The sequence below is a fragment of the Rhinoraja longicauda genome, chromosome 31, assembly GCF_053455715.1.
Source record: "Rhinoraja longicauda isolate Sanriku21f chromosome 31, sRhiLon1.1, whole genome shotgun sequence".
Lineage (NCBI taxonomy): Eukaryota > Metazoa > Chordata > Chondrichthyes > Rajiformes > Arhynchobatidae > Rhinoraja > Rhinoraja longicauda.
Window position 1 is genome coordinate 29,639,712 of NC_135983.1, and position 27,635 is coordinate 29,667,346.

Below are 27,635 nucleotides of genomic sequence, written 5' to 3' on the forward strand. Positions count from 1 at the left end.
ATTTTTATTCTGTTATCAAAACTACTTGTGAGAACATGCCTCTAGCGTTGGAGATTTTCAAAACAAGTCTGACAGCCACGAGTGGATTATTCAACAATGCAAATTTTCAACATGTTGTCAAATCGGATCTCATCAACTTTAGATAGAATGATTTGCAAGTGAGTCTGTGTTTGTTCAGCCAAGAGCAATGATGTTGCTTGTCCAAAAAATGCTGGAGTAACTCAGCAGATCAGGCAGCATCTAGGAGAGAGGGAATGGGTGATGTTTTGGGTCGAGACCCCTCTTCAGACATTACACATCTACTTCTCTCAGAATGATCCTGGCCAAAGGTAACGATAATCTGGTACAGAGAGATAAGTGATGGTAACTACTGGTGCATAACTTTCCTCCCTGAACCGCAGGAATGAGTGGATCACAAGGCTCAGATTCATAAATGAGTATCTTAACATTTACAACAAATTGTTCACTCATTCACCAAAGACATCTTTGGGAAGTCTTCGATCACGTTGTGGTTGAAACAGAACTGAGGTGAATCCAGGATTCTGGTCTTGGTGTCTGGAGCTTTCATCATCTTGCAGCTGCTCCAGTAATTCTGCAGGAGGAGAGGCCACAAAGACTTTGAATCAGAAGTTGAAGAACTGATTCTGTCTGCCTGTCCTGGAAAGTAAGGAATCAACATTAGAATTCAGAGTTCTCTATCAAATTAGAAATCCTGCAGTGAATACATTTTTCTTTGAAGAGGTGTTTGTGGTTGTGGATTGTACGTTGATCTCTCTCAACAGTCGACCACATGAACACCATTCTCTGCCAGCAACGATGTGTTTAAATGTTTCTCCACCTTCACTACTACCATGAAGGACAGAAAGCATGCAACTCCTTTTGAATTTCAACCCAAATATTGATTTTGAAGTTTTGAAAAGGGACAAAGGCTAAAGATTCTATTTTGTACTGTTGTGAGATATATCGTCTATAGTTCACTGATAAACATATTTTGGACAGAAATTAGAATAACTGGGCTGCGGGTGAAGCTGCTGCCTCAGCACCAGAGACATGGGCTCATTCCTGACCTCGGCTGCTATCTGTGTGGAGTTTGCAAGTTCTCCCTGTGACATCTTGGTCTTACAGAATGCTTCCTTATTCCAAAGACATGCAAGTTTGTAGGTTAATTGGCCCTAGTGTGTAGGGAGGAGATGAGAACAAGTGTGAACGGGTGATCAACGGTTGGCATGGACTCAGTGGGCCGAAGGGCCTATTTCCATGGTGTATCACTCTGAACTAAAGGCAAACTTACTCTGAAGTATCAGACTTTGAGGATTTGCCTGTAACTGGTACTTGGACTCAATCTGTTCATATTCATGTTATTGATCTTTTACAAACATTTTATTTACCAATGTCAGAATCTACAACTTTTTATACTTCATGTTACACTTTCATTGCAGTCTTTTGCTTTCTACTTGATCTTCCTCGTCCAATAGTTCAGTGTTGGGTAAAATAGGATTGTTCCCATAACCCAAGTTCAGCGTTGGGTTATGGGAACAATCCTAATTAAAGAGCAACCATTGATCAATTCCAGCTCTTGGGCAGAATCCTATCCTAACTTGCAGAAACTGATCATCCCTTTTTACAAGTTTAGTTATTTTCACCAGTCCCCAAGACTTCTCAACTTGACCCAAGCTTTTTTTGTTTAACAGAAATGCTGAAAATCTCTCGGCTCAACGAGCTGAAATATTAAATAGACTTCACCAGAGCTTCTGAGTGTTGCCAGCATTTCCGGTTTGACTTTCACTGGATTTCTGCTTCCCTGGAGGTAAAGGACAACAATATCCTTGTGCCACAGTGGAGTAAAAAGCGCTCCAAATCACACTGTCCCCTGCCAATGCTCAGTCTGCACCCGGACACAGTCAATGGTTTGGTTCAGAGATACAGTGTGGAAACAGGCCCAAAGACCCACTGCATCCGCACTGACCGATGGTCGGTCGGCATACACTAGTTCTATGTTATCATATCATACCATATCATATATATACAGCCGGAAACAGGCCTTTTCGGCCCACCAAGTCCGTGCCGCCCAGTGATCCCCGTACATTAACACTATCCTACACCCACTAGGGACAATTTTTACATTTACCCAGCCAATTAACCTACAAACCTGTACGTCTTTGGAGTGTGGGAGGAAACCGAAGATCTCGGAGAAAACCCACGCAGGTCACGGGGAGAACGTACAAACTCCTTACAGTGCAGCACCCGTAGTCAGGATCAAACCTGAGTCTCCGGCGCTGCATTCGCTGTAAAGCAGCAACTCTACCGCTGCGCCACCGTGCCGCCCAGTTTATCTCAGTTTCATACCCTATACACTAGGGACAATTTACAGAAGCCAATGAACCTACAAACCCGCAAGTCTTTGGGATGTGGGAGGAACCAGAGCATCCGGGAGAACTTGCAAACTCCACTGAGACAGCACCCAATGTTGGAATCAAACCTGGAGCTGTGAGCAGCAACTCTACCGCTGCGTCACTGTGCTGCCTGCCTTTAGACTCTGGAGAACGGTCTTCACCCCAAATGTCATTCAATGTTCTCCACAGATGCTGCCTGACCCGCTGAGTTACTCCAGCACTTTGGCTTTTCTTTTGCAGGGTCAACATACTTACTGACCACTTTTAAACTCAAACATAAAGCTTGCATAATCTTCCCCATAGGGAGGGAGGGAGGGAGGGAGGGAACAAAGTTACCTCTGTGCGCGAGGCTTGCTCTGTCTCAGCAGTTGGACTTTGGGAGCCGGTACACGCCCCCGGAATACACCAGCTGGTGGTCCTTCACCTTCTTCAGCAGGAAGGTCTGGAGCTCCTGCATGTCGATCTCCGTCAGTACCGGCCCCGTCATCACAAACATCTTCAGCATGGTGTGAATGCGCTCCAAGGGCAAGCTCTCGAGGTTCGTCAGCATACCCTGGATGTACGTCCAGAAAAGCTGCAAAGCACACAGCATGCTGCGTTATGACAAGGAGACGCCACACGAGGATCTCGGCTCCAACCTCCCGCCTCTAATTCATGCTGGAGCCCAGGTCCATCACATGCTCATTCCTTTTGTTCTGTGAGAGTCTAGACAGGGGGAATCAGTGGTGTCGGGTGCAGGCACCCAGCAGTTTGCATATGTATGATTGGGGCAGCACATGTATGATTGATGTATTTATGAAATAACATGCTTGTTCATTTAATATTAAAGTGAGATTTACGATGTTTGTATTTTTGGAATAACGCGCTGGAGTTTACTGCAAACAGCAGAGTTGTGTATATTTAATTTGTGGGTGTGAATTACACGCTGCTTGTGAAGCCCGTGTGAAACACGAAGCCTGTGTGAAACACGAAGCCTGTGTGAAACACGAAGCCCGTGTGAAACACGAAGCCCCTGCATGCACAGAAGATCTCTCAGCCCCATCTTCAAGCAGTGACTCTCCCAGAGGCCATGCTGTCGTTTGTCTTTCAACACTGTCAGGTCATTGGCACATTGCTGATTGCGATCGCCCACTTTAATGCTCAGGTGGGCCGGGCACTTTGGCATGTTCAAGGCGACCGGTTCCATATAAATGCAAAACTTTATCTCGTAACAAAATAGAGCATCAGAAACATTGTTATTGGATAATCAGATGCCAATGGAAATGCAGACAAGGGCCAAAGGCTTTACTGTGGAGAAGATATTGAAGGATTTCTGAGGAACTGAATATCATTGATCTGTATAATTTCCTGTACAGTGCATTATTTCTGGGAACAAGCTCCAGATTATTGATTTACGAGGCAAGTAACAGGTTTACCTGCAGCTCCTCCTCCTTCTGGTCAGCTTGGGAGGCCATGGCAGAGTCTCCCTCCTCATCACTGTCGATCAAAACCATTTTCTCCTGTTGGTCCTTCTGTTCTTCCTCAATCACTGTGAACGTGTCTGCTGGATCTTCCTTCAGGACTCCATGTTGCTGCCAAAGTGCAATCTTCCTCCTCAGGGCAATGACTGGGACTTTCAGCACATCACTGAGTTCCTCCAGAGTCCACGTACCTGCGGGTACACACACACACACCTGACCAACACTGCACGCGTACCTGCACGCACACACACACCTGACCAACACTGCACGCGTACCTGCACGCACACACACACCTGACCAACACGTACCTGCACGCGCACACACACACCTGACCAACACTGCACGCGTACCTGCAGGTACACACACCTGACCAACACTGCACACGTACCTGCAGGTGTACACACAACCTGACCAACACGTACCTGCACGCGTACCTGCTGGTGTACACACAACCTGACCAAAACTGCATGTGTATCTGCAGGTGTACACACACACACACACCTGACCAACACGTACCTGCACGCACACACACACACACACACACCTGACCAACACTGCGTGTGTACCTGCTGGTGTACACACCTGATCAATACTGCACACATACCTGTGGGCACACACACAATCTGACCAACACTGCACACAAGGACAGTCAGTACTGGAGCCGTCTCAGGTACACAATCTCCTTGCACATGTTTAACTTATAACCTTTGGTATGTCATCATTCAAAATTATAAAATGCCCTGAAACTACTCAAAAGAACACACAGTGACAGAGTTGCTGCCCCATGGCACCAGAGGCCCAGGTTCATGTGTCAACATTTCCATCTAGCCTCTAAAGACGAATGATTAGAATTCTTTGCTTTAATGGGGATGTGATACTGAGGTACTAGTTTTGATTTGTTCATTACTGGCACAGGAGCTTACCTTTCTGCTGGAAGTGCATGATAATGGCAGCGTGCACGGGGGTGACGGACAGTGAGAGTGTGCGGTCGGAGAGCTCAATGTCCACGTCTGCATTCCCCAGGTGAGGCTTCCAGTTCAAAGATCGCATGGCCTAAACATGATGAAACCATGAAGTGACATTCATTGGTAGAAAGACACAATAAAACAAATCTAATGGCACCTCGACTGGTCCCAACAAAGCCTGCTTCTGGGCAACCGAGTGACAGCATTATTCCATCAACAATTAAACAGCAGACCTTCTAGCAACTCAATAGCTCATTCTCCAATGGCTAATCAGAGTCAAAACACTATGTACTCCCCCCCCCCACAGAGTATTACACTGACCATTACCCCCCCCACAGAGTATTACTGACCATTACCCCCCCCACAGAGTATTACACTGACCATTACCCCCCCACAGAGTATTACACTGACCATTAACCCCCCCCCCCACAGAGTATTACTGACCATTATCCCCCCCCACAGAGTATTACACTGACCATTACCCCCCCCCCCCCACAGAGTATTACACTGAGCACTTGCAATGAAACAACCGGGCAGCATCCCTGGTTACAAGCGACAGAATGCAGGCACGATCAGAATGCTTTTGCAGTTTAATCATTTTATTCTCCTGCCGCCAACTTTTCATCACAAGACCCAGGAAATAAGGAAACATGTTGAGCCTCTATGAAATAACCAGAACTGCTTATGGCTCAACAAGTCTGAAAAATATCTCAAAAGGACATGGTGCTGGAGTAACTCCGGTCAAGCAGCATCTCTGGAGGAGTTCAGTCTGAAGAAGGATCCCGAACCGTCACCAATCCGCATTCTCCACAGATGCTGCCTGACCCACTGAGTTACTCCAGCACTCTGTGAAACGTCACCTATCCATGTTCTCCACAGATGCTGCCTGACCCACTGAGTTATTCCAGCACTCTGTGAAACGTCACCTATCCATGTTCTCCACAGATGCTGCCTGACCCACTGAGTTACTCCAGCACTCTGTGCCCTTCAGTTTATTGAGCAGCATCTGCGGTTCTTTGTTTCCACCTAAAAACATCTCCCATTTGAAAACCCAAAGCAACGTGGCAATGTGACAATGTGGCAATGTGACAGAGCACATGGCAATGTGGCAGAGCACGTGGCAATGTGGCAATGTGGCAATGTGACAGAGCACATGGCAATGTGGCAATGTGGCAATGTGGCAGAGCACATGGCAATGTGGCAATGTGGCAGAGCACGTGGCAATGTGGCAGAGCACGTGGCAATGTGGCAATGTGGCAGAGCACGTGGCAATGTGGCAATGTGGCAATGTGGCAGAGCACGTGGCAATGTGGCAGAGCACGTGGCAATGTGGCAATGTGGCAATGTGGCAATGTGACAGAGCACGTGGCAATGTGGCAATGTGACAGAGCACGTGGCAATGTGGCAATGTGGCAGAGCACATGGCAATGTGGCAATGTGACAGAGCACGTGGCAATGTGACAGAGCACGTGGCAATGTGACAATGTGACAGAGCACGCGAGCAGATGGAGTTCATGAGGAAACGTGAAGTGTGATCACAAAAATCTGGACTGACAATTCAAATTGAGAAGTTTGTAAGGAGGAAGTGCAGGTGCTGGTGCAGGTGCCGCCCAGTGCAGGTGCTGCACTGACAGCGTTTATCTTCCAAGGTCACTTGGTCTTGGTCATGTGGTCTGAGAAAGGAGCATTACAGCAGCAGAGTGCTCCTTGAATGGAGGAGCCTCTGATCCTCCTCCTGCACCCCCTCCCTACTACCCCCCCGTTCTACTACCCCCCCTCTACCCCTCTACTACCCCCCCTCTACCCATCTACACCCCCCTCTACCCCTCTACACCCCCCTCTACCCCTCTACACCCCCCTCTACCCCTCCCTCCCCCTCTACACCCCCCTCCCCCTCTACACCCCCCCTCCCCCTCTACACCCCCCTCCCCCCTCTACACCCCCCTCCCCTCTACACCCCCCTCCCCCTCTACACCCTCCTCCCCCTCTACACCCTCCTCCCCCTCTACACCCCCCCCCCCCTACACCCCCTCCCCTCTACACCCCCCTCCCCTCTACACCCCCCTCCCCCTCTACACCCCCCTCCCCCTCTACACCCCCCTCCCCACCCCTCTACCCCTCTACACCCCCCTCCCCCTCTACACCCCTCTCTACCCCACTACACCCCCTCCTCCTCTACACATACCACTGGACCAGCAGTACGCCCCAGCTGGCCAACCCTGGGTGGGAGAGGTTGCTGGAAGTAAGACTGTTACAGTCCTTGTAGGCAAGGCAAGCTGAAGATAAGTGGTCTACTCCATGCCTATAATCAATGAACCTTAAGCCATGATCTCCAAGCTGGCCCTGCACTGGGTTTCTGCGGTCATTGAAGGCAGACGTTTTGATGAACACATGATACTCACTTTCAGCTTCTCATACTTCTTGGTGTAAGCATCCATTGCTTCTTTCACGTCAGGAGGGAGCTCCAGCTTTTCCTCTTTCAGTGGAGGCCAAAACTCCCCGGAGAGAATCATTGCATTCAGGTGCAGGGGCCCCTCCTGCTCCTCCTCGTGAATATGGCTGTTAATGCGCCGAGAGTCCGCCACGTCCTGGAGAACAAGACACGGACGTCTAAAACACAGTGAACCCTCGTTATAATGGGGAGGGAGAACAAGACACCAACGTCAGTAAAGGCAACAGGAGCACAGCAGATACGCAGTGAACCCTCGTTATAACGCACCATGAGGGGGGGTCGTGTCTCTTATTGCCGATTGTCCACTACAAGCCAGTAAGGCATTCGCTACAAACACCTAGTGCTCACTCCATCAAACTACCAGTTGTTTTCAAATACAAAGTTCTTTTAAATAACTAACATATATATTTTTGCTAAAAAAAACAAAGACCGTTTATTAAATTGTCTAATAGAATAACATTGCACAAGTGTTGATTGAAGCAATTGCCTGTCAATGTTAATGGCCCCGCAGTGTAACCAGCCTGTGGTATTCAGAGACAGTGGTGTCTGATTACTGGAGACCCTCTGTCCATTACAAGCAAACTCTGTTATAAAGGGCCCGTAATAACCAGTATAGACTGTACTACGACTTGCCTTTTAAACAAGGTGAAAGCATTAATCTGGAGAATTTAAGAGTTAAATTACATAATGGTTGTTAAAAACAAACGGTTTAAAATGAAAACTAGAAATAAAAAGCTGGTATTACTAAAAAATGATTGACATTCTTGGATTGCCAATAAATATCAAATCCATTACGAGATCTCAGTGATTTAAACGCATTCACAACAGTGTGAGAGTGAGATCATTAGACAGAGAGAGAGAGAGAGAGGTGTGACTGAGACCACTGCCGTGTGGCGGTGCAGAGGGAGCACCTGACCTCAGCTTGTCGGCAAACTGGCGCAGGGCTCGGCACTGTGGCAGCAATGAAATGGTTAAAGTGGCCTCACCACATGACTGGGTGTGGGGTGGACACAGTGTGCAAGACTCAGTGACAAGGGCTAAGGTGGGGGGCCTGGTCAGAGTGGGCAGCCACCCTGGGCTGGGATGGGGCTCAGTGTGGTGGGAGTGTGGACTGGGGCTGGGGATTGGGAGTGTGGGCTGGGGCTGGGGTCTGGGAGTGTGGGGATGGGGCTGGGGACTGGGAGTGTGGGGATGGGGCTGGGGCTGGGGCCTGGGAATGTGGGGATGGGGCTGGGGACTGGGAGTGTGGGGATGGGGCTGGGGTCTGGGAGTGTAGGGATGGGGCTGGGGCTGGGGACTGGGAGTGTGGGGATGGGGCTGGGGCTGGGGCCTGGGAGTGTGGGCTGGGGCTGGGGACTGGGAGTGTGGGGATGGGGCTGGGGACTGGGAGTGTGGGGATGGGGCTGGGGACTGGGAGTGTGGGGATGGGGCTGGGGATTGGGAGTGTGGGGATGGGGCTGGGGGAGTGATGGCTGGGGCTGGGGACTGGGAGTGTGGGGATGGGGCTGGGGACTGGGAGTGTGGGGATGGGGCTGGGGCTGGGGCCTGGGAGTGTGGGGATGGGGCTGGGGACTGGGAGTGTGGGGATGGGGCTGGGGATTGGGAGTGTGGGGATGGGGCTGGGGGAGTGATGGCTGGGGCTGGGGACTGGGAGTGTGGGCTGGGGCTGGGGCTGGGGTCTGGGAGTGTGGGGATTGGGGCTGGGGTCTGGGAATGTGGGCTGGGGCTGGGAGTGGGGATTGGGGCTGGGGTCTGGGAGTGTGGGCTGGGGCTGGGAGTGGGGATTGGGGCTGGGGTCTGGGAGTGTGGGCTGGGGTCTGGGAGTGTGGGCTGGGGCTGGGAGTGTGGGCTGGGGCTGGGGTCTGGGAGTGTGGGCTGGGGCTGGGAGTGGGGGCTGGGGCTGGGGTCTGGGAGTGTGGGCTGGGGCTGGGGTCTGGGAGTGTGGGCTGGGGCTGGGGTCTGGGAGTGTGGGCTGGGGCTGGGGCTGGGAGTGGGGATTGGGGCTGGGGAGTGGGGATTGGGGCTGGGGTCTGGGAGTGTGGGCTGGGGCTGGGGTCTGGGAGTGTGGGCTGGGGCTGGGGATTGGGAGTGTGGGCGTGGGCTGGGGCTGGGGACTGGGAGTGGGGATTGGGGCTGGGGAGTGGGGATTGGGGCTGGGGATTGGGAGTGTGGGCTGGGGCTGGGGCTGGGGTCTGGGAGTGTGGGCTGGGGCTGGGGTCTGGGAGTGGGGATTGGGGCTGGGGTCTGGGAAGGTGGGCTGGGGCCTGGGAATGTGGGCTGGGGCTGGGGACTGGGAGTGTGGGCTGGGGCTGGGGCTGGGGTCTGGGAGTGTGGGCTGGGGCTGGGGTCTGGGAGTGTGGGCTGGGGCTGGGGCTGGGGTCTGGGAGTGTGGGCTGGGGCTGGGGCTGGGGTCTGGGAGTGTGGGCTGGGGCTGGGGTCTGGGAGTGTGGGCTGGGGCTGGGGACTGGGGACTGGGAGTGTGGGCTGGGGCTGGGGTCTGGGAGTGTGGGCTGGGGCTGGGGCCTGGGAGTGTGGGCTGGGGCTGGGGTCTGGGAGTGTGGGCTGGGGCTGGGGCTGGGGTCTGGGAGTGTGGGCTGGGGCTGGGGCTGGGGTCTGGGAGTGTGGGCTGGGGCTGGGGTCTGGGAGTGTGGGCTGGGGCTGGGGCTGGGGTCTGGGAGTGTGGGCTGGGGCTGGGGCTGGGGTCTGGGAGTGTGGGCTGGGGCTGGGGTCTGGGAGTGTGGGCTGGGGCTGGGGTCTGGGAGTGTGGGCTGGGGCTGGGGTCTGGGAGTGTGGGCTGGGGCTGGGGCTGGGGTCTGGGAGTGTGGGCTGGGGCTGGGGCTGGGGTCTGGGAGTGTGGGCTGGGGCTGGGGTCTGGGAGTGTGGGCTGGGGCTGGGGCTGGGGTCTGGGAGTGTGGGCTGGGGCTGGGGTCTGGGAGTGTGGGCTGGGGCTGGGGCTGGGGCTGGGGTCTGGGAGTGTGGGCTGGGGCCTGGGAGTGTGGGCTGGGGCTGGGGCTGGGGCTGGGGCTGGGGTCTGGGAGTGTGGGCTGGGGTCTGGGAGTGTGGGCTGGGGACTGGGAGTGTGGGCTGGGGCTGGGGCTGGGGACTGGGAGTGTGGGCTGGGGCTGGGGGCTGGGAGTGGGGATTGGGTCTGGGGTCTGGGAAGGTGGGCTGGGGCTGGGGCTGGGAGTGTGGGCTGGGGCTGGGGCTGGGGACTGGGAGTATGGGCTGGGGCTGGGGACTGGGAGTGGGGATTGGGGCTGGGAGTGGGGATTGGGGCTGGGATCTGGGAGTGTGGGCTGGGGCTGGGGACTGGGAGTGGGGATTGGGGCTGGGGCTGGGGCCTGGGAGTGTGGGCTGGGGCTGGGGCTGGGGCTGGGGTCTGGGAGTGTGGGCTGGGGCTGGGGTCTGGGAGTGTGGGCTGGGGCTGGGGCCTGGGAGTGTGGGCTGGGGCTGGGGCTGGGGTCTGGGAGTGTGGGCTGGGGCTGGGGTCTGGGAGTGTGGGCTGGGGCTGGGGCTGGGGATTGGGAGTGTGTGCTGGGGCTGGGGTCTGGGAGTGTGGGCTGGGGCTGGGGGCTGGGAGTGTGGGCTGGGGCTGGGGCCTGGGAGTGTGTGCTGGGGCTGGGGTCTGGGAGTGTGGGCTGGGGCTGGGGGCTGGGAGTGGGGATTGGGGCTGGGGTCTGGGAGTGTGGGCTGGGGCTGGGGTCTGGGAGTGTGGGCTGGGGCTGGGGTCTGGGAGTGTGGGCTGGGGCTGGGGCTGGGGTCTGGGAGTGTGGGCTGGGGCTGGGGCTGGGGTCTGGGAGTGTGGGCTGGGGCTGGGGTCTGGGAGTGTGGGCTGGGGCTGGGGACTGGGGACTGGGAGTGTGGGCTGGGGCTGGGGTCTGGGAGTGTGGGCTGGGGCTGGGGCCTGGGAGTGTGGGCTGGGGCTGGGGTCTGGGAGTGTGGGCTGGGGCTGGGGCTGGGGTCTGGGAGTGTGGGCTGGGGCTGGGGCTGGGGTCTGGGAGTGTGGGCTGGGGCTGGGGTCTGGGAGTGTGGGCTGGGGCTGGGGCTGGGGTCTGGGAGTGTGGGCTGGGGCTGGGGCTGGGGTCTGGGAGTGTGGGCTGGGGCTGGGGTCTGGGAGTGTGGGCTGGGGCTGGGGTCTGGGAGTGTGGGCTGGGGCTGGGGTCTGGGAGTGTGGGCTGGGGCTGGGGCTGGGGTCTGGGAGTGTGGGCTGGGGCTGGGGCTGGGGTCTGGGAGTGTGGGCTGGGGCTGGGGTCTGGGAGTGTGGGCTGGGGCTGGGGCTGGGGTCTGGGAGTGTGGGCTGGGGCTGGGGTCTGGGAGTGTGGGCTGGGGCTGGGGCTGGGGCTGGGGTCTGGGAGTGTGGGCTGGGGCCTGGGAGTGTGGGCTGGGGCTGGGGCTGGGGCTGGGGCTGGGGTCTGGGAGTGTGGGCTGGGGTCTGGGAGTGTGGGCTGGGGACTGGGAGTGTGGGCTGGGGCTGGGGCTGGGGACTGGGAGTGTGGGCTGGGGCTGGGGGCTGGGAGTGGGGATTGGGTCTGGGGTCTGGGAAGGTGGGCTGGGGCTGGGGCTGGGAGTGTGGGCTGGGGCTGGGGCTGGGGACTGGGAGTATGGGCTGGGGCTGGGGACTGGGAGTGGGGATTGGGGCTGGGAGTGGGGATTGGGGCTGGGATCTGGGAGTGTGGGCTGGGGCTGGGGACTGGGAGTGGGGATTGGGGCTGGGGCTGGGGCCTGGGAGTGTGGGCTGGGGCTGGGGCTGGGGCTGGGGTCTGGGAGTGTGGGCTGGGGCTGGGGTCTGGGAGTGTGGGCTGGGGCTGGGGCCTGGGAGTGTGGGCTGGGGCTGGGGCTGGGGTCTGGGAGTGTGGGCTGGGGCTGGGGTCTGGGAGTGTGGGCTGGGGCTGGGGCTGGGGATTGGGAGTGTGTGCTGGGGCTGGGGTCTGGGAGTGTGGGCTGGGGCTGGGGGCTGGGAGTGTGGGCTGGGGCTGGGGCCTGGGAGTGTGTGCTGGGGCTGGGGTCTGGGAGTGTGGGCTGGGGCTGGGGGCTGGGAGTGGGGATTGGGGCTGGGGTCTGGGAGTGTGGGCTGGGGCTGGGGTCTGGGAGTGTGGGCTGGGGCTGGGGGCTGTTAGTGGGGATTGGGGCTGGGGTCTGGGAGTGTGGGCTGGGGCTGGGGCTGGGGACTGGGAGTGTGGGCTGGGGCTGGGGCCTGGGAGTGTGGGCTGGGGCTGGGGTCTGGGAGTGTGGGCTGGGGCTGGGGCTGGGGGCTGGGAGTGGGGATTGGGGCTGGGGTCTGGGAGTGTGGGCTGGGGCTGGGGGCTGGGAGTGGGGATTGGGGCTGGGGTCTGGGAGTGTGGGCTGGGGCTGGGGACTGGGAGTGTGGGCTGGGGCTGGGGACTGGGAGTGTGGGCTGAGGCTGGGGACTGGGAGTGGGGATTGGGGCTGGGGTCTGGGAGTGGGGATTGGGGCTGGGGTCTGGGAGTGTGGGCTGGGGCTGGGGCTGGGGACTGGGAGTGTGGGCTGGGGCTGGGGCTGGGGTCTGGGAGTGTGGGCTGGGGCTGGGGTCTGGGAGTGTGGGCTGGGGCTGGGGACTGGGAGTGGGGATTGGGGCTGGGGTCTGGGAGTGTGGGCTGGGGCTGGGGGCTGTTAGTGGGGATTGGGGCTGGGGTCTGGGAGTGTGGGCTGGGGCTGGGGCTGCGGACTGGGAGTGTGGGCTGGGGCTGGGGCTGGGGTTGGGGACTGCAGGCCTTGCTCTATTCGCCCCACATCCCTGTGAGTGTCTCTCCCATTACCTGCCGCTGATCGTTCCTCTGGTTGGGCTGCACAGTTCTGCACAATCCAGACTCTCTCTGGTAACAAGCCCAACCGTGCTCCACTGCGCAACTGTAGACAGGTTAGGAATACAATAACTAGAAGCAGTGCACCAGGACAGATGACGACCTACTACCCAGTCAAGTACCTCTTGTACCACAGCCGACAGCTCCCCTATTGGCATCTGCAACCCACAGAATTCGAGCGGCAACCAGTCATCCTCAATGCAGACGAACAGAGGAGGAGTGACATGAATCAAGCAACATGAAAGCAGCCACTGTCCTTCGCACCGACCTTTAACATGACTTCACAATAGTGCATCTGTGCCTCTCCAAAACGCAGCTTCAGCAGCTCCAGGTTCCGTATCTCCCTGCAACAAGCAGTCCAATGTCAACAACCAGCATTCATTCCTGCAGCAATCAGTGCTTTGGTGCCTCTAGTGTGCAGAGAGTGGAAAGTGGGATAGCATAGAATGAGAGTGCACAGTGGATCGATGGCCAGCATGTGCTGGGTGGGCCGAAGGGCCAGTTTCCCTGCTGCATCTCTCAGTCAGTTAGTAATCCCAGCAAGGGAAACAGCAGATTATGTTGGATGGACAAGACCCATGTGTCCCACACTGCTCATCAGGGCATCCGGATTGTCAAAGCAAACACGATTTGAAGAAACTAAGTGTACTGTTGATAAATGTGCTTGGCACAGAGATAGATGGGAGAGCGAGTTGTCAGGATGGCACAAGAAGCCTACATGGGGAAATAGAAAGATCAAGGGAGTGAGAAGTTGGCAGATGGTGTACAATGTGAGGAGATGAGACGTATCCACTTTGGAAGGATGAAGAAAACAAAGCAAATTATGATTGAATAGAGACTACGAAATGTTGTTCTGGGTCAAACTAACCAGGGGATAAAACCCAATGTCTGGTCTCTCAGTAAGAGCTACTGAATCAGTAGTGACACAGACCGGAACACAAGCATGTGTGTACCTGCAAGTGATGTAGCTGAAGTGATGGAGGATACGGTCAGCCAGGAGTGTGCGGTATTCATTGATGAAAAGCTCTTTGCTGCCGTAAATGCTGACCAGCAACGTGATGATATCAGAAGACCTTCGCTTTGAACCAGATTTACCTGAAATCATGTTACGACATACTATAGTGATGTTTGGTAGTGCAAGAAAATTGAACTAAGTAGTAAAAATGTCTGGTTTACCAAATTACATCACATTGCCCTTCAAATCCTTAAAAACAAAACACAATCTTGCTTGAATAGAGAATAATATATGAAATATAGACTTCTAGTTCTTTGCCTCTATTTGGGGACTGCTTTAAGAAGTTGCATGAAATGTCAGAATGATTGAGGAAAGGAAAGGTTACTGGGAAATCCTGGCGTGAGATCCACTCCCAATCTGAGATCACATCAATGTTGTTGCAGAGATTGCCAACCTGTGAGGTGGTGACCCAGAAGGTCGTGCCTTATACTATTCTGTATATCTCAGAGTATACTTGTTTAGTCTGTGTTAATACGCTCCATATTGCTGCTCAGTGTGAGGGGACATTTGAAGTTACTGCAAAGATCTCTGAGGACTGAATGTTCATAATCCCACAAATATCCATGAAACATGCGCCTGCTATTTCTCGCCTGCCCTCCTCATTCCAGATGCAACCCATCACTGACATTTTTTACAGCAAGAAAATCTTACGAATGTTAACTTGATGAGTAACACTGGATTAAAGTTCACTTTAATGTGAATAGATCTGGCACCTAGGTATTTAGTTATCGATGAAACTGCTTCCATCTTGCACACATTTGCCATGGAGGGATTACCTGGATCTGCATCGACGGGATCGGGAAGCCAGTCCTCAGGATCAGACATATCATCATCACTGTCCTGCCCGTGCTCCAGGGTGATGGGGTCTGCCTTGGACAACTCATTGGCCAGATCACTGGAGCCCTCAGAGTCGTCCGTCAGACCGGCTACTATCTGCCGCACAGTGTCCTCACGGGTCCTGCAGTTGGCAAACAAAAACAAATGACAAACTCTTTATAGAGAAATGTGCACCTAAAATCTGGTCCAGAGATGCTGCCTGACCCGCTGAGTTACTCCAGCACTCTGTGAAACGTCACCTATCCATGTTCTCCACAGATGCTGCCTGACCCGCTGAATTACTCCAGCACTTTGTGTCTACCCTAGGATCTCACATCTACAGGCCAGGATATGGGTCTGAATTCCATGTAATAAAAAGCTCACATCAAGAATGGTGACCAAGAAACCTGATGGCCATGTCCCAGAGTTCTGAAAGACCTGGATATTGATATAGTTATCAACTTTCAAAATTAAAAAATTCTAACAAAGAGCCTTCAACCTAAAACGATAGCTCAGAATTTCTTTGCAGATGTTTATACAACCTGCTGATTGCTTGCAGTATTTTCTGTATTTTCTGTATTTATGTTGTTGCTTGTGGAGTGGTTCCTGCTGACAGGAGTGGAGCAGATCTGATACTTCAAGAAGAGAGGGAAAGAGAAAACATGAACTTTCTACCTGTAGGCTTGACATCAGTGAAAATGCTGGAATTTATTTTTTAGCATTGTGAAATTAGTAGTGGTATTGGGAAGATGCAATGTGGGTTTATAAAAATGTCATAGTGATTGAATAATTTATTGCCGTTCTTTGAGAATGAATCACATCAAATAGACGAGGGGCAGAAACCCAATCAGTGGATGTGGCGTGTTTGGGTTTCATAATACTTCCGCACAGGATGCTGGTGAACCTGAAATCAGAGAGGATATTTTCTAGTGCAGATTAAGAGCCAGTTTAAAAACAAAAAACAAAAAACAAAGTAGGAATAAAATGGTCTTCCCAGGTTGTTTATGACTTGCGTGGTAACATAGGAGTTGGAGTTGGGATCCAGGTATTCACTATCCAGGTATTTGCAGGTAGTTGGGATCCAGGTATTCACTATCCAGGTATTCACTATCTGTATCAATTATTTGGCCGAGGAAAACAAATGTTGTATTTCCAAAATGTGTAGGAAGGAACTGCAGATGCTGGTTTACACTGAAGATAGACCCTTCCTTCAACCTGAAACATCACCTATTCCTTTTCTCCAATGATGCTGCCTGACCCGCTGAGTTACTCCAGCTTTTTGTGTCATAAGTTTGCTGATGAGACCAAACTAAACAAGAATGTAAGGATTGATGAGGATGCAGAGGCTTCACTGGTGGTCATGGCAACGCAGGTGCAACCTACCTCAGATACTTGCGGACTGGCTCACACACCACTTCCAGAATGACCATGGACGGGTCCAACTCACGTAGGGCTTTGATTGCAGAAATGTACAGTGTGATCACATCAGCAGTGTTCACTCCTAAATAAACAAATGTTATTAATTAATGGCTGAAAATCAAACTGCATTGATTTATTTTATCAAAGCAATATGAAAATGGAAAATTCAGCCTGCAATTAAATTTGGAAATTAGATCACATTACTGTGTTTCTCATTATTTTTGCACGTCTGAAACATGTTTATTTTCATTATTTTAACACTCTTGCCATTCAAGCACACTAGAAACCACACCACCAGAAGAACTCTGTTCCTGCAGTAATGGCTTCTTCCACACCATTCCAAGACACATTTAATCTGTTCAACAATCACAAGGGTCAGGAAACAAAATCTAAACTTTAACCTTGATGGTTGTGTTTGAAGTTTGCTTGTAGCAGTTAAAAGTCTCCCATCAGCACCTCCTGCCTCTTTAGACCGACATATATTACTTTTAAAAGGATGTTAGTAGAAATGGAGGGCGTGAGTTATAAGGAGTGAGTGGATTGGCTGGGACTGAGAAATCCACAGGTTCGCAAGGTAGGGGAACTAGAGGACAGCGGTTTAAGATGAGAGGGAAAGATTTAAAAGGGACGTGAGTGGCAACATTTTTCACAGAGGGCGGTGCATGCATGACACCAGCTGCCAGACGGTGTGGTAGAGAAAGGTAGAGAACATTGAAAAGGCACTTGGACAGGAACGATTCAGAGGAGTAAGGGCCTGGTCCAGGGAAAATGAACTATACTGCTGTATCACATCTAAAAAAAGTGAAATGAATGTGTGTTTAGGATATTAATGGCAGTAATATCCAATAGTTCAGAAAATATACTTGTCCACCAACACCAGAGTCCAGATGGTGGCAGATTAGAGTTGAGCTTAGTTTAGAACAATTCTACCGCTGTGCCACCGTTGGAGTACTGGACATGAGAACAAGCCATGCTTGCTTTCAAGATGTACTGCAACACACATTTATTTCCGCACGCTGCACAGAACAAACAGAAACCTGGGTGCAGAAGCCTGGTCTCTAGTGCCATCTTCAGCGATGACAGCAGCTGCTGTCTCTGGTTCGTCCTCTCAAGACAAACTTTCAGGTCCTGCAATGCAGCCTTGGATTCAGGGAAGTCTACGGTTAAAAAAAAACAGAGATTAGCAACTTCCAAACAAAATTGTCATTCTCCGAGTCTAATTAATTCTTATACTTTTGAAACAAACACACCTCACACAAATTGGATAAAATTAACCAAACTACGTTGCAGGCTCACACAAGAGTGTAGACCAGAGATACTGATTGAATTTTTATGAATTTTGAGGACGTACTTTGAGGAAAAGCACAATATTAAAATATGATGGCTGAATCCTAGCTGGTCTGGAGGAGAGGAGAAAGCAAATACTGTGTGATCTAGTAATCACCACATCCACAGTGGTGGCAATGGGTACGTCTACATTATTGCCTTTCATGCCTCTCCACAATCCCTGTAACAGGTCAGATTTAAAACTTGATCCAAACCACAAACATTGGAATTACTGATTGTTTTTTACACGGGTTAAAACACCAGTTCCTGTTGAATGAGGAAAGACATTGTCTCCTCTTGCCTCGAATGATGCTGAAGAGCTCCTCGATCCTCATATTGGCATAAACTTGATAGAGGAAGAACTGCAGGTGTATTCTCCAGCGCTGCAGGGTGGTGCTTGTTTGAGGGGATGCTGATTTAACGCTGGCCTTCTGCAGAAACACCATGCTCAGCCAACAGATCACCTTCGATTCCAACCACTGAACAGAAAGAAAGAACACCCACTATCACTTAAAGATCTTTACTACATGACCATAACACAGAGGAGAATTAGTCCATTCAGCCCATCGAGTCTACTCTGTCATTCAATCCTGCTAGATCTATCTTTCCCTCTCAACCCCAGTCTCCTGCCGACTTCCCATAACTTTTGATGTCCTTCTTAATCAAGAACATTAATTTCTGCCTTAAATATATGCAATGTCTTGGCCTCCATAGCCATCTGTGGCAATGAATTCCACAGATCCACTACCCTCTGACCAAAGAAATTCCTCATCCTCATTTTGAAGGTATGTCCTTTTATTCTTAGACTGTGCCCTCTGCAGTGGCCAGTCTCTCTGCTGTACACTCTCCCATTTCATGTCCACTCTATCCAGGCCTTTCACTATTTAGTAGGTTTCAATGAGATCCCCCTCCCCCTCATCCTTCTAAACTTTAGTGAGTACAGGCCCAGAGCCTTCAAACACTTCTTATATGTTAACCCAATGATTCCAGGGATCATTCTCACAAACCTCCCCTGGACCCTCTCCAAAGCCAGCACATCCTTCCTCAGATATGAAGCCTAAAACTGTTCACAATACTCCAAATGTGGCCTGACCAGCGCCTTATGGAGCCTCAGCTCGCCTCACCTCCCAGCTTTTCATCAAGGACAAAGCAAAGGCACTTGTCACTGGCCCTTAAGACAGCTGCCCACAAAGATCTTGTGACAGTAATACTGAAGAAACTCAAAGTCAGACAGCTAACTGAATGAGAAACTTAGTTGAGGTATCAGGTTGATGACCTTTTGAAAGAATCTATGTCGTAATGATCCCATCTGACCAGGGCATTCCGTCAACTTTTAGCCACTTCACAAATCAGATGCAAGACACCATCCTGAAATGAGAACAGTGGATCAGGAATGGCCCCAAGCCCTCTCTGACATTCAATGACTTCACAACTTCAACATCCCTGTTCCACCTACGTCTACAGCCATTCATATTTTCAGTGAGTAAATATCAACCTGTCTTATTGTAAAATTACTCATTTGGTTAGAACTGCGTACCTATATCACCCTTTGTGTGAAGAGCAATTTCCGAATCTCTCTCCTCTCAAGTTGTCTGATATCAAGTTTGTGTCCGTTCATCTCAACATCCTGATAGTTGAAATCGTTTCTCGCTATTCTCCTTTCAAGATGCTAAAGACCAGCTTATTAAAGGAATAGAGGCACACTTGGCACCCCCTCTTTACCATTTAACTCTCGGAGCCATGTGGCTTTCTGGTGAAAGTACACAGGCTTTCTTTTATACTTTTAACACTGTCCCACATGATCGGCAGATCAATACAATAAGAGCACATGGAATCCAGGGAGGATGCAATTGGATCTGCATTTGACAGCGGAGTCAAGCATAGTCCAATGACCGAGGAGTGGTTTTATACGAACAGGATTCTGCAGGGTTTGGTACCCAGTCCATTGCTGTCATGATTTATGTTAAATTACACACAAGTGTGGGCCTAGAATAGAAAAGCTTGCCAATTATAGAAAAACTGGCTATCTCGATGACAATGAGGAAGAAAGGTTCTAACTGAAGCAAAACATTGATAGTCTGGTCAGTTGATTAAACAGATGGTCAACAGAATTTAATCTAAAAGTAGAAGGTATGCATTTGGAGAGGTGCAGCAAAGCAAAAAAACACAATAAACACAGAAAAACTACTGAGCTGTGGAGAGGAATGGATCCTTCAAAGCAAGCAGCATCAGTAGTTGATAAGACACTACCTTTAGTAGCTGATGCACACAGAAGATAATAGCAGGAAGGTCACACTAAAGTCACTAAATAGCTTAATGTCACCGTGTATGGTTTTCATCACTGCAGGAAAGGTGTATTTGTACTGGAAGGGTGCAGTACTGGAAAACAGTGGCTAGATGTACACTCCAAAGATGTACAGGTATGTAGGTTAATTGGCTGGGTAAATGTAAAAATTGTCCCTAGTGGGTGTAGGATAGTGTTAATGTACGGGGATCACTGGGCGGCACGGACTTGGAGGGCCGAAAAGGCCTGTTTCCGGCTGTAGATATATGATATGATATGATATAAAGAAAGATTGGAACAGAGACTGATCGGAGACAATGGAGATATCTCAAATTATAAACAGCCGAGGTAAAAGGAAAGAAAAAGATTTAAAAAGTCACAGCATGGAGATTTCAAATTTTTAGTAGAAGGATGACAGGGGAAACAAGGGGAATAAAATCCCACCTTAAGGATAACAAGGGCCTAGAATTCACAGCCAAAGAGCACAAGAGGCAGAAACCTTCAGTGAACGTTGGAAATCTAAATACACTACATCTACAGGCTCCTCCCTATTCAACTCTTCTTCTCCAAATGTATATCTAGTTTAGTTTGTTGTCACATGTACCAAGGTAAAGTGAAAAGCTTTTCTTGTTGTGTGCATAAAGACTGTGCATAATTACAATCGAGCTGTCCACAGTGTGCAGATACAGTGCACAAAGCTAGTTGGCACTGTTGCAGGACAATTATCCAAGCCAAGGATGTCAACCAAAAATAATAATTTTGGCCGACAAAACATCTACTTGTAGACAAATATGCTGACAAAATAATTCATCTTGATATAGTAACTTTCTCCATTACATTTTCCAACTGCAAAACCATCTGAAATTCAGTTATAACACTTACATCCACTTTTTAGCAGGTAAAATCAAAAATATTGACGACAATTGGCCTCAATTACCTCCTCAAGCTGAGTCAGGAAGGAGTTTTCATATTCGCCACGACACAGTCGACCCACGTGCTCCTCGATCATCTTGTGCAGGATGGTTGTGATGGCATCCGCACTGATGCGTTCTAAAAGGTTTAGTGAATGCCTGGCAAAAGCAAATAGACAACATCAAATCCAGCAAACCGTGCTAATGAGAATATTTAGGCTGTGTGACAGTACTGTGTAGAGGTTGGGAGGTCGAGTTGCAGTTATACATTGGTGAGACCACATTTAAAGTATTGTCTTCAGTTCTGGGCACCGTGTTATAGGAAAGATATTGTCAAACTGGATGGGGTGCAGAGACGATTTACAAGGATGTTGCCAGGACTTAAGCGCATGACATATAGGGAGTGGATGAACAAGCTAGGTCTCTATTCCTTGGAACGCAGGAGGATCAGAGGTGATCTTATAGAGGTGTACAAAATCATGAGAGCGATAGATTGGGTAGACGCACAGTCTCTTACCCAGAGTGGAGGAATCACGAACCAGAGAACAGAGATTTAAGGTGAGGGGGGAAAGATTTAATAGGAACCTGAAGGGTAACTTTTTCACACAAAGGGTGGTGTGTGTATGGAACGAGTATGGAGGTAGTTGAGGCAGGTACTATCGCAATGTTTAAGGAACATTTAGACAGGAACCTGGATAGGGCAGGTTTAGAGGGATAGGGCCAAACATCGTGTAGATGGGACATGTTGGTCGGTGTGGGCACGTTGGGCTGATGGACCTGTTTCCATACTGTCTCACTCTACGACTAGTGTAGATGGGACATGTTGAAGGTATCACAAAATGCTGGAGTAACTCAGCAGGTTAGCATCTCAGCATCTCGGAGAGAGGGAATGGGTGACTTTTCAGGTCGAGACCCTTCTTCAGACATGTTGGGACATGTTGGTCGGTGTGGGCACGTTGGGCTGAAGGGCCTGTTTCCGTGCTGTATCACGCTATGACTAGTGTAGATGGGACATGTTGGTCAGTGTGGGCATGTTGGGCTGAAGGGCCTGTTTCCACGCTGTCTCACGCTATGACCAGTTAGTCTGACGTCAGTGGTGGGGAAGATGCTGGAGTCAATTATAAAAGACGAAATTGCTGAGCATTTGGATAGCAGTAACAGGATCATTCCGAGTCAGCATGGATTTATGAAGGGGAAATCATGCTTGACAAATCTACTGGAATTTTTTGAGGATGTAACTAGGAAAATTGACAGGGGAGAGTCAGTGGATGTGGTGTACCTCGACTTTCAGAAAGCCTTCGACAAGGTCCCACATAGGAGATTAGTGGGCAAAATTAGGCCACATGGTATTGGGGGTAGGGTACTGACATGGATAGAAAATTGGTTCACAGACAGAAAGCAAAGAGTGGGGATAAATGGGTCCCTTTCGGAATGGCAGGCAGTGACCAGTGGGGTACCGCAAGGTTCGGTGCTGGGACCCCAGCTATTTACGATATACATTAATGACTTAGACGAAGGGATTAAAAGTACCATTAGCAAATTTGCAGATGATACTAAGCTGGGGGGTAGTGTGAATTATGAGGAAGATGCAATAAGGCTGCAGGGTGACTTGGACAGGTTGTGTGAGTGGGCGGATACATGGCAGATGCAGTTTAATGTAGATAAGTGTGAGGTTATTCACTTTGGAAGTAAGAATAGAAAGGCAGATTATTATCTGAATGGTGTCAAGTTAGGAGGAGGGGGAGTTCAACGAGATCTGGGTGTCCTAGTGCATCAGTCAATGAAAGGAAGCATGCAGGTACAGCAGGCAGTGAAGAAAGCCAATGGAATGTTGGCCTTCATAACAAGAGGAGTTGAGTATAGGAGCAAAGAGGTCCTTCTACAGTTGTACCGGACCCTGGTGAGACCGCACCTGGAGTACTGTGTGCAGTTTTGGTCTCCAAATTTGAGGAAGGATATTCTTGCTATGGAGGGCGTGCAGCGTAGGTTCACTAGGTTAATTCCCGGAATGGCGGGACTGTCGTATGTTGAAAGGCTGGAGCGATTGGGCTTGTATACACTGGAATTTAGAAGGATGAGGGGGGATCTTATTGAAACATATAAGATAATTAGGGGATTGGACACATTAGAGGCAGGAAACATGTTCCCAATGTTGGGGGAGTCCAGAACAAGGGGCCACAGTTTAAGAATAAGGGGTAGGCCATTTAGAACGGAGATGAGGAAGAACTTTTTCAGTCAGAGAGTGGTGAAGGTGTGGAATTCTCTGCCTCAGAAGGCAGTGGAGGCCAGTTCGTTGGATGCTTTCAAGAGAGAGCTGGATAGAGCTCTTAAGGATAGCGGAGTGAGGGGGTATGGGGAGAAGGCAGGAACGGGGTACTGATTGAGAGTGATCAGCCATGATCGCATTGAATGGCGGTGCTGGCTCGAAGGGCTGAATGGCCTACTCCTGCACCTATTGTCTATTGTCTATTGACTAGTGTAGATGGGACATGTTGGTCGGTGTGGGCATGTTGGGCTGAAGGGCCTGTTTCCGTGCTGTATCACGCTATGACTAGTGTAGATGGGACATGTTGGTCAGTGTGGGCATGTTGGGCTGAAGGGCCTGTTTCCACGCTGTATCACGCTACGACTAGTGTAGATGGGACATGTTTCCACACTGTCTCACTCTCTGACTGTACTGCACCTTCACCAGAGACCCGGGCTCGATCCTGACATCAGATGCCGACTCCGTGAAGTTTCCACATCTTTCTGGTGCCCACGTGAGTTTTCTCAAGATGTTCAGGTTTCATTCCATGTTCCAACAGTGATTAATGGAGTTATGTAGATACAGGCCCTTCCACCCAACATGTCCATGCTGATCAGGAACCTTGTCTGAGCTAATCCTGTTTGTCTGAATTAGAGAATATCTCTCTCTAAACCTACCTACCTACATAATAGTCTAAATGACTTGTTTACAAACATTCCAATTGTACCTCTGGTAACTTATTCCATATAACCTCCTTGTGGAAAACCTGCTCGGTAGACCTTGTTTAAACTTTCCCATTGCACCCTCTAGTTTTGGATTTTAATGTTATGTAATAGTTTCCTGGGACTATTAACAATTTCGCACATAACTTGTTCAGATTATTACATTAGACCAACATTATTACATTAGACCAACAATGATTAACATCCATCTATTGTGCAGGTCTGTGTTTACCAAAGGGAACAGCAAACAGTGTTAAAGTGTTGGATGGAAACTAGGTGACTTACAGTGTGTGGTTGACTTGTGTAAACTGGTCCATCGCGGTGGCACACCAGCACTTCTCCTTGTCTGAACAGCAGCCAGCACACGTCATTACGTCCATTTCATCCACACCTCCCTCATCTTCTTCTTCACTCAAACTGTCTCTAGTCCGCAGGCTCTTGTCACGGTGCACATAGATACTGAAAGCACGAGTGTAAAACTCGTGAATAATCTCCTGGAAAGGTTGAACACTTGAGAAGAATAACACAGCTTTAACCATATTGTAGACTTTGTCCCTCAGTGTAGCAGGTCCCACAGTGTTAATCAGTCCTTCTGCTAGCCATGTCTCCAGATACTTGAGGCTGCGCAGGTAGGGTGCCAGCCTCTGTTTTAACATGCAGAAGGCATCGTGCAGAAGCTTTGAGCGCTGCTGTTCTGTCACCATGTTCTCCCTTTGTGTAATAAAGTCCCAGAACTCTGCTGCAATCTTCCCTTGAAGGTCTACCTGAAACACCTCCATGAACCATTCCACAACCACCAGGTGCAGGCGATAGCGCTGCAAAACCTCCAGCGCAGCTCGCAGCTCATCCGCCATAAACTCATGACTTTCCAATCCAGGAACCTCCTGAAAAACAAGTTTCAACACAATTATTTCATAGGCCACAATTGACACAATGATTTCAAGGTTTCAAGGTCAGTTTATTGTTACATGTACCAATTAAGGTGCAGTGAAATTCAGATTACCATACAGCCATACTAAAAAAAGCAACAAGACACACAACTACATAAAGTTAACATAAACATCCACCAACATTTCAGTTATAGAATCCTAAAATAATGTGTAGGAAAGAACTGCAGATGCTGGTTTACATTGATCATAGACACAAAATGCTGGAGTAACTCAGCGGGTCAGGCAGCATCTCTGGAGAGAAGGAATGGGTGACGTTTCGGGTCGAGACCCTTCTTCAGACTGATGTCAGGGGAGGGGGCGGGACAAAGATAGGATGTAGTCGGAGTCAGGAAGTCTAGTGGGTGAACTGGAAGCGGGAGGGAGAAGGAAAGCAGGGACTATCTGAAGTTAAAATAATCATTCCAGTTTAACAACATCCTTCCTGCAGCTTGTCTAACAGAACTGCACACAATACTCCAAGAGTGGTCTCACAAACTACCAGTTGCAACATGACTTCCCAACTCCTGTACTCAATGCTCTGACCGATGAAAGAACCGTGCCAAACACGTACTTTCAGGCAATGATGTACCTGTACCCCTCTTTGCCACCTTTTCAAAATAATTCAATCTAATTTGTGAGAGATGATTTCCCCAAATCCCTCAATCATAACCACAGCAGATGAAAGATCATCTTGTTTCCCCACACATTGGACATGGTGAACAAAATGGAGACACAATAGACGGCAGGTGTGTGTGTGTGTGTGTGTGTGTGTGTGCACGTGTGCGTGTGTGTGTGTTCTCCAAAGTGATGCCACCACTAATCGCAGCTTCCCATCTCCACCTTCCGCAGAGACCACTCCCTCCACAACTCTTTGGATCACATGCCTTCCCACTAAACCACCCCCTCCCCAGACACGTTCCGTTGCAACCTCAAGAGATGCAACACCTGCCCTTATACCTTCTCCCTCGACTCCATCTAGGGACCAAAAGTCTTTCCAGTTGAGTTGGAGGTTCACATCCTCTAACCACATCTACTGCATCCAGTGATCCTGATGAGGGCTCATGTACATCAGCGAGGTCAAGCAAAGACTCGCCGACTGTTTCGCTGAACACTTACGCTTGGTCTGCTAAGGCCTACTGGATCTTGGTTGTTAACCATTTTAACTCTTCCCATTCCCAGATGGATCTTTCTGTCCTGGGCCTCCTCGGTTGTCAGAATGAGGCCACACACATATTGGAAGAATAGAACCTCATATTTCACTTGCATATCTTACAACCCAGCGGATTGAAACAGAGATTTCTATAATTTTTAACTATCCTCCCCCCCCGCCTGATCCATACCCCCCCCCCCATCCTTCACTAACACTCATTGTTCCGCAGTTCGCAACAATGCATCCCTCTTGAGATCGCACCGTCCATAACCAACAATTTTCCTCAGGGAACCGCCCTGCCTGAGGTCATCTATTGCCAGCCCTGATTTGTCCTGGTTTTTTCTTGCTTCCACTCTCCCCAGCACCCTACAATCGGTCTGAAGAAAACTCCCGTCCCAAACCATCACCTATCCATTTTCTCCAGATATGCTGCCTGACCTGCTGAGTTACTCAGATATATCCAAGGACATTGTGGGAAACTAGAGAGAAAATTGCGGGAGCCCTGGTTGGAATTTACGAGTCATCTTTAAATACAAGAGAGGTGCAGAAGACTGGAGGGTGGCAAATGTTGTGCCTCTAGTCAAGAAGGGCAGCTGGGAAAATGCTGGGAACTATTGGCCGGTGAGCTTAACATCTGTAGTTGGAAAGTTACTAGAGAGTATCGGATATCCAGGCATTTAGACAGACAATGGCTGATTAGGGATAGTCAGCATGGTTTTGGACATGGGAGGTCGTGTCTCACAAATCTGATTGACTTTTTGAAGATGTGACCAAAAAGGTCGATGAGTGCAGGGCTGAGACGTTGGAGGGATATGGGCCAAATGCAAACAGGTGGGACTAGTGTTGCTGGGACATGTTGGTCAGTGTGGGCAAGTTGGGCCGAAGGGGCTGTTTCTACGCTGTATGACTCCACATTTTGTGTCTACCTTTGGTACAAATCAGCATTTGCAGTTCCTTTTTAAATACTAACTTCTGGAAGAACTCAGAAGGTCGAACAACAACTGTGAAGGGAGAGAATTGTCGACATTTTGGGTCAGGACCCTGCATTAAGACTCGTCCTGATATTTGTAAGAAGGAACTGCAGATGCTGGTTCAAACCGAAGATATCCACAAAATGCTGGAGTAACTCAGCGGGACAGGCAGCGTCTGTGGAGAGAAGACCCTTCTTCAGACTTCCCAGTTTGAAGGGTCTCCACCTGAAACATCACCCATTCCTTCTCTCCACAGACGCTGCCTGTCCCGCTGAGTTACTCCAGCATTTTGTGCCTATCTTCTGGTCCTGATATTCTTCGCCTTCCCCATCCTTCCTTTCCCCCAATTTCTCCTTCCCCCACCCCGTATCGCATCCTTCTTTCCCCAATCATCCTTCCCTCCACCATCTCTTTACCGCCCCTGGCTCCCTCCCACCCCCTGCCCTGGGGGCTGGGCTCCTCAATCACTCGGCACCTCACCGGTCCCGGGGGCCCGAGGCCCAGGCCCAAGCCGGCGCTGAGGCAGCTCCAGGCGGCCGCCAGCCCGGGCTCCCCCGCAGCCATCGCGTTTAAACCCTCAAACGTTGGCGATCACTCCTCCCGCAGCAAGGACGGTCCCGGCGCCATTCTCAATCCGTCCTCGGAACAAGCAACGCGATCGGGGGCGACATATTGTGGCGCGGGATGATGACGGCGGGGCGGCGGTTGCCGGGTGACGGTGGGGCGGGAGGGCGCGGGGTGATGACGACAGGGCA

The 27,635-nt window shown here is 50.7% G+C and overlaps 1 protein-coding gene across 3 annotated transcripts; it reads right to left on the reverse strand.

Annotated features, from left to right (window-relative positions):
- On the reverse strand, positions 1 to 27,581 carry anapc2 (anaphase promoting complex subunit 2). Of its 3 annotated transcripts, none has more exons than XM_078426171.1 (14): positions 27,361 to 27,581; positions 24,116 to 24,714; positions 20,890 to 21,022; positions 17,970 to 18,147; positions 17,380 to 17,499; positions 16,307 to 16,424; positions 14,884 to 15,065; positions 14,046 to 14,187; positions 13,361 to 13,436; positions 7,221 to 7,406; positions 4,777 to 4,906; positions 3,809 to 4,044; positions 2,730 to 2,967; positions 1 to 592 (listed from the first exon to the last, which is right to left on the reverse strand). In XM_078426171.1, exons 1-13 carry the CDS (start codon positions 27,442 to 27,444, stop codon positions 2,755 to 2,757), a joined length of 2,397 nt encoding a protein of 798 aa, XP_078282297.1. In that variant the 5' UTR covers positions 27,445 to 27,581; the 3' UTR covers positions 1 to 592; positions 2,730 to 2,754. The 3 variants fall into 3 exon arrangements, with proteins under 3 accessions (XP_078282297.1, XP_078282296.1, XP_078282298.1); XM_078426170.1 differs by having other exon boundaries at positions 1 to 657; XM_078426172.1 differs by having other exon boundaries at positions 1 to 657; positions 27,356 to 27,581.
- Positions 27,582 to 27,635: the final 54 nt, after the last annotated feature.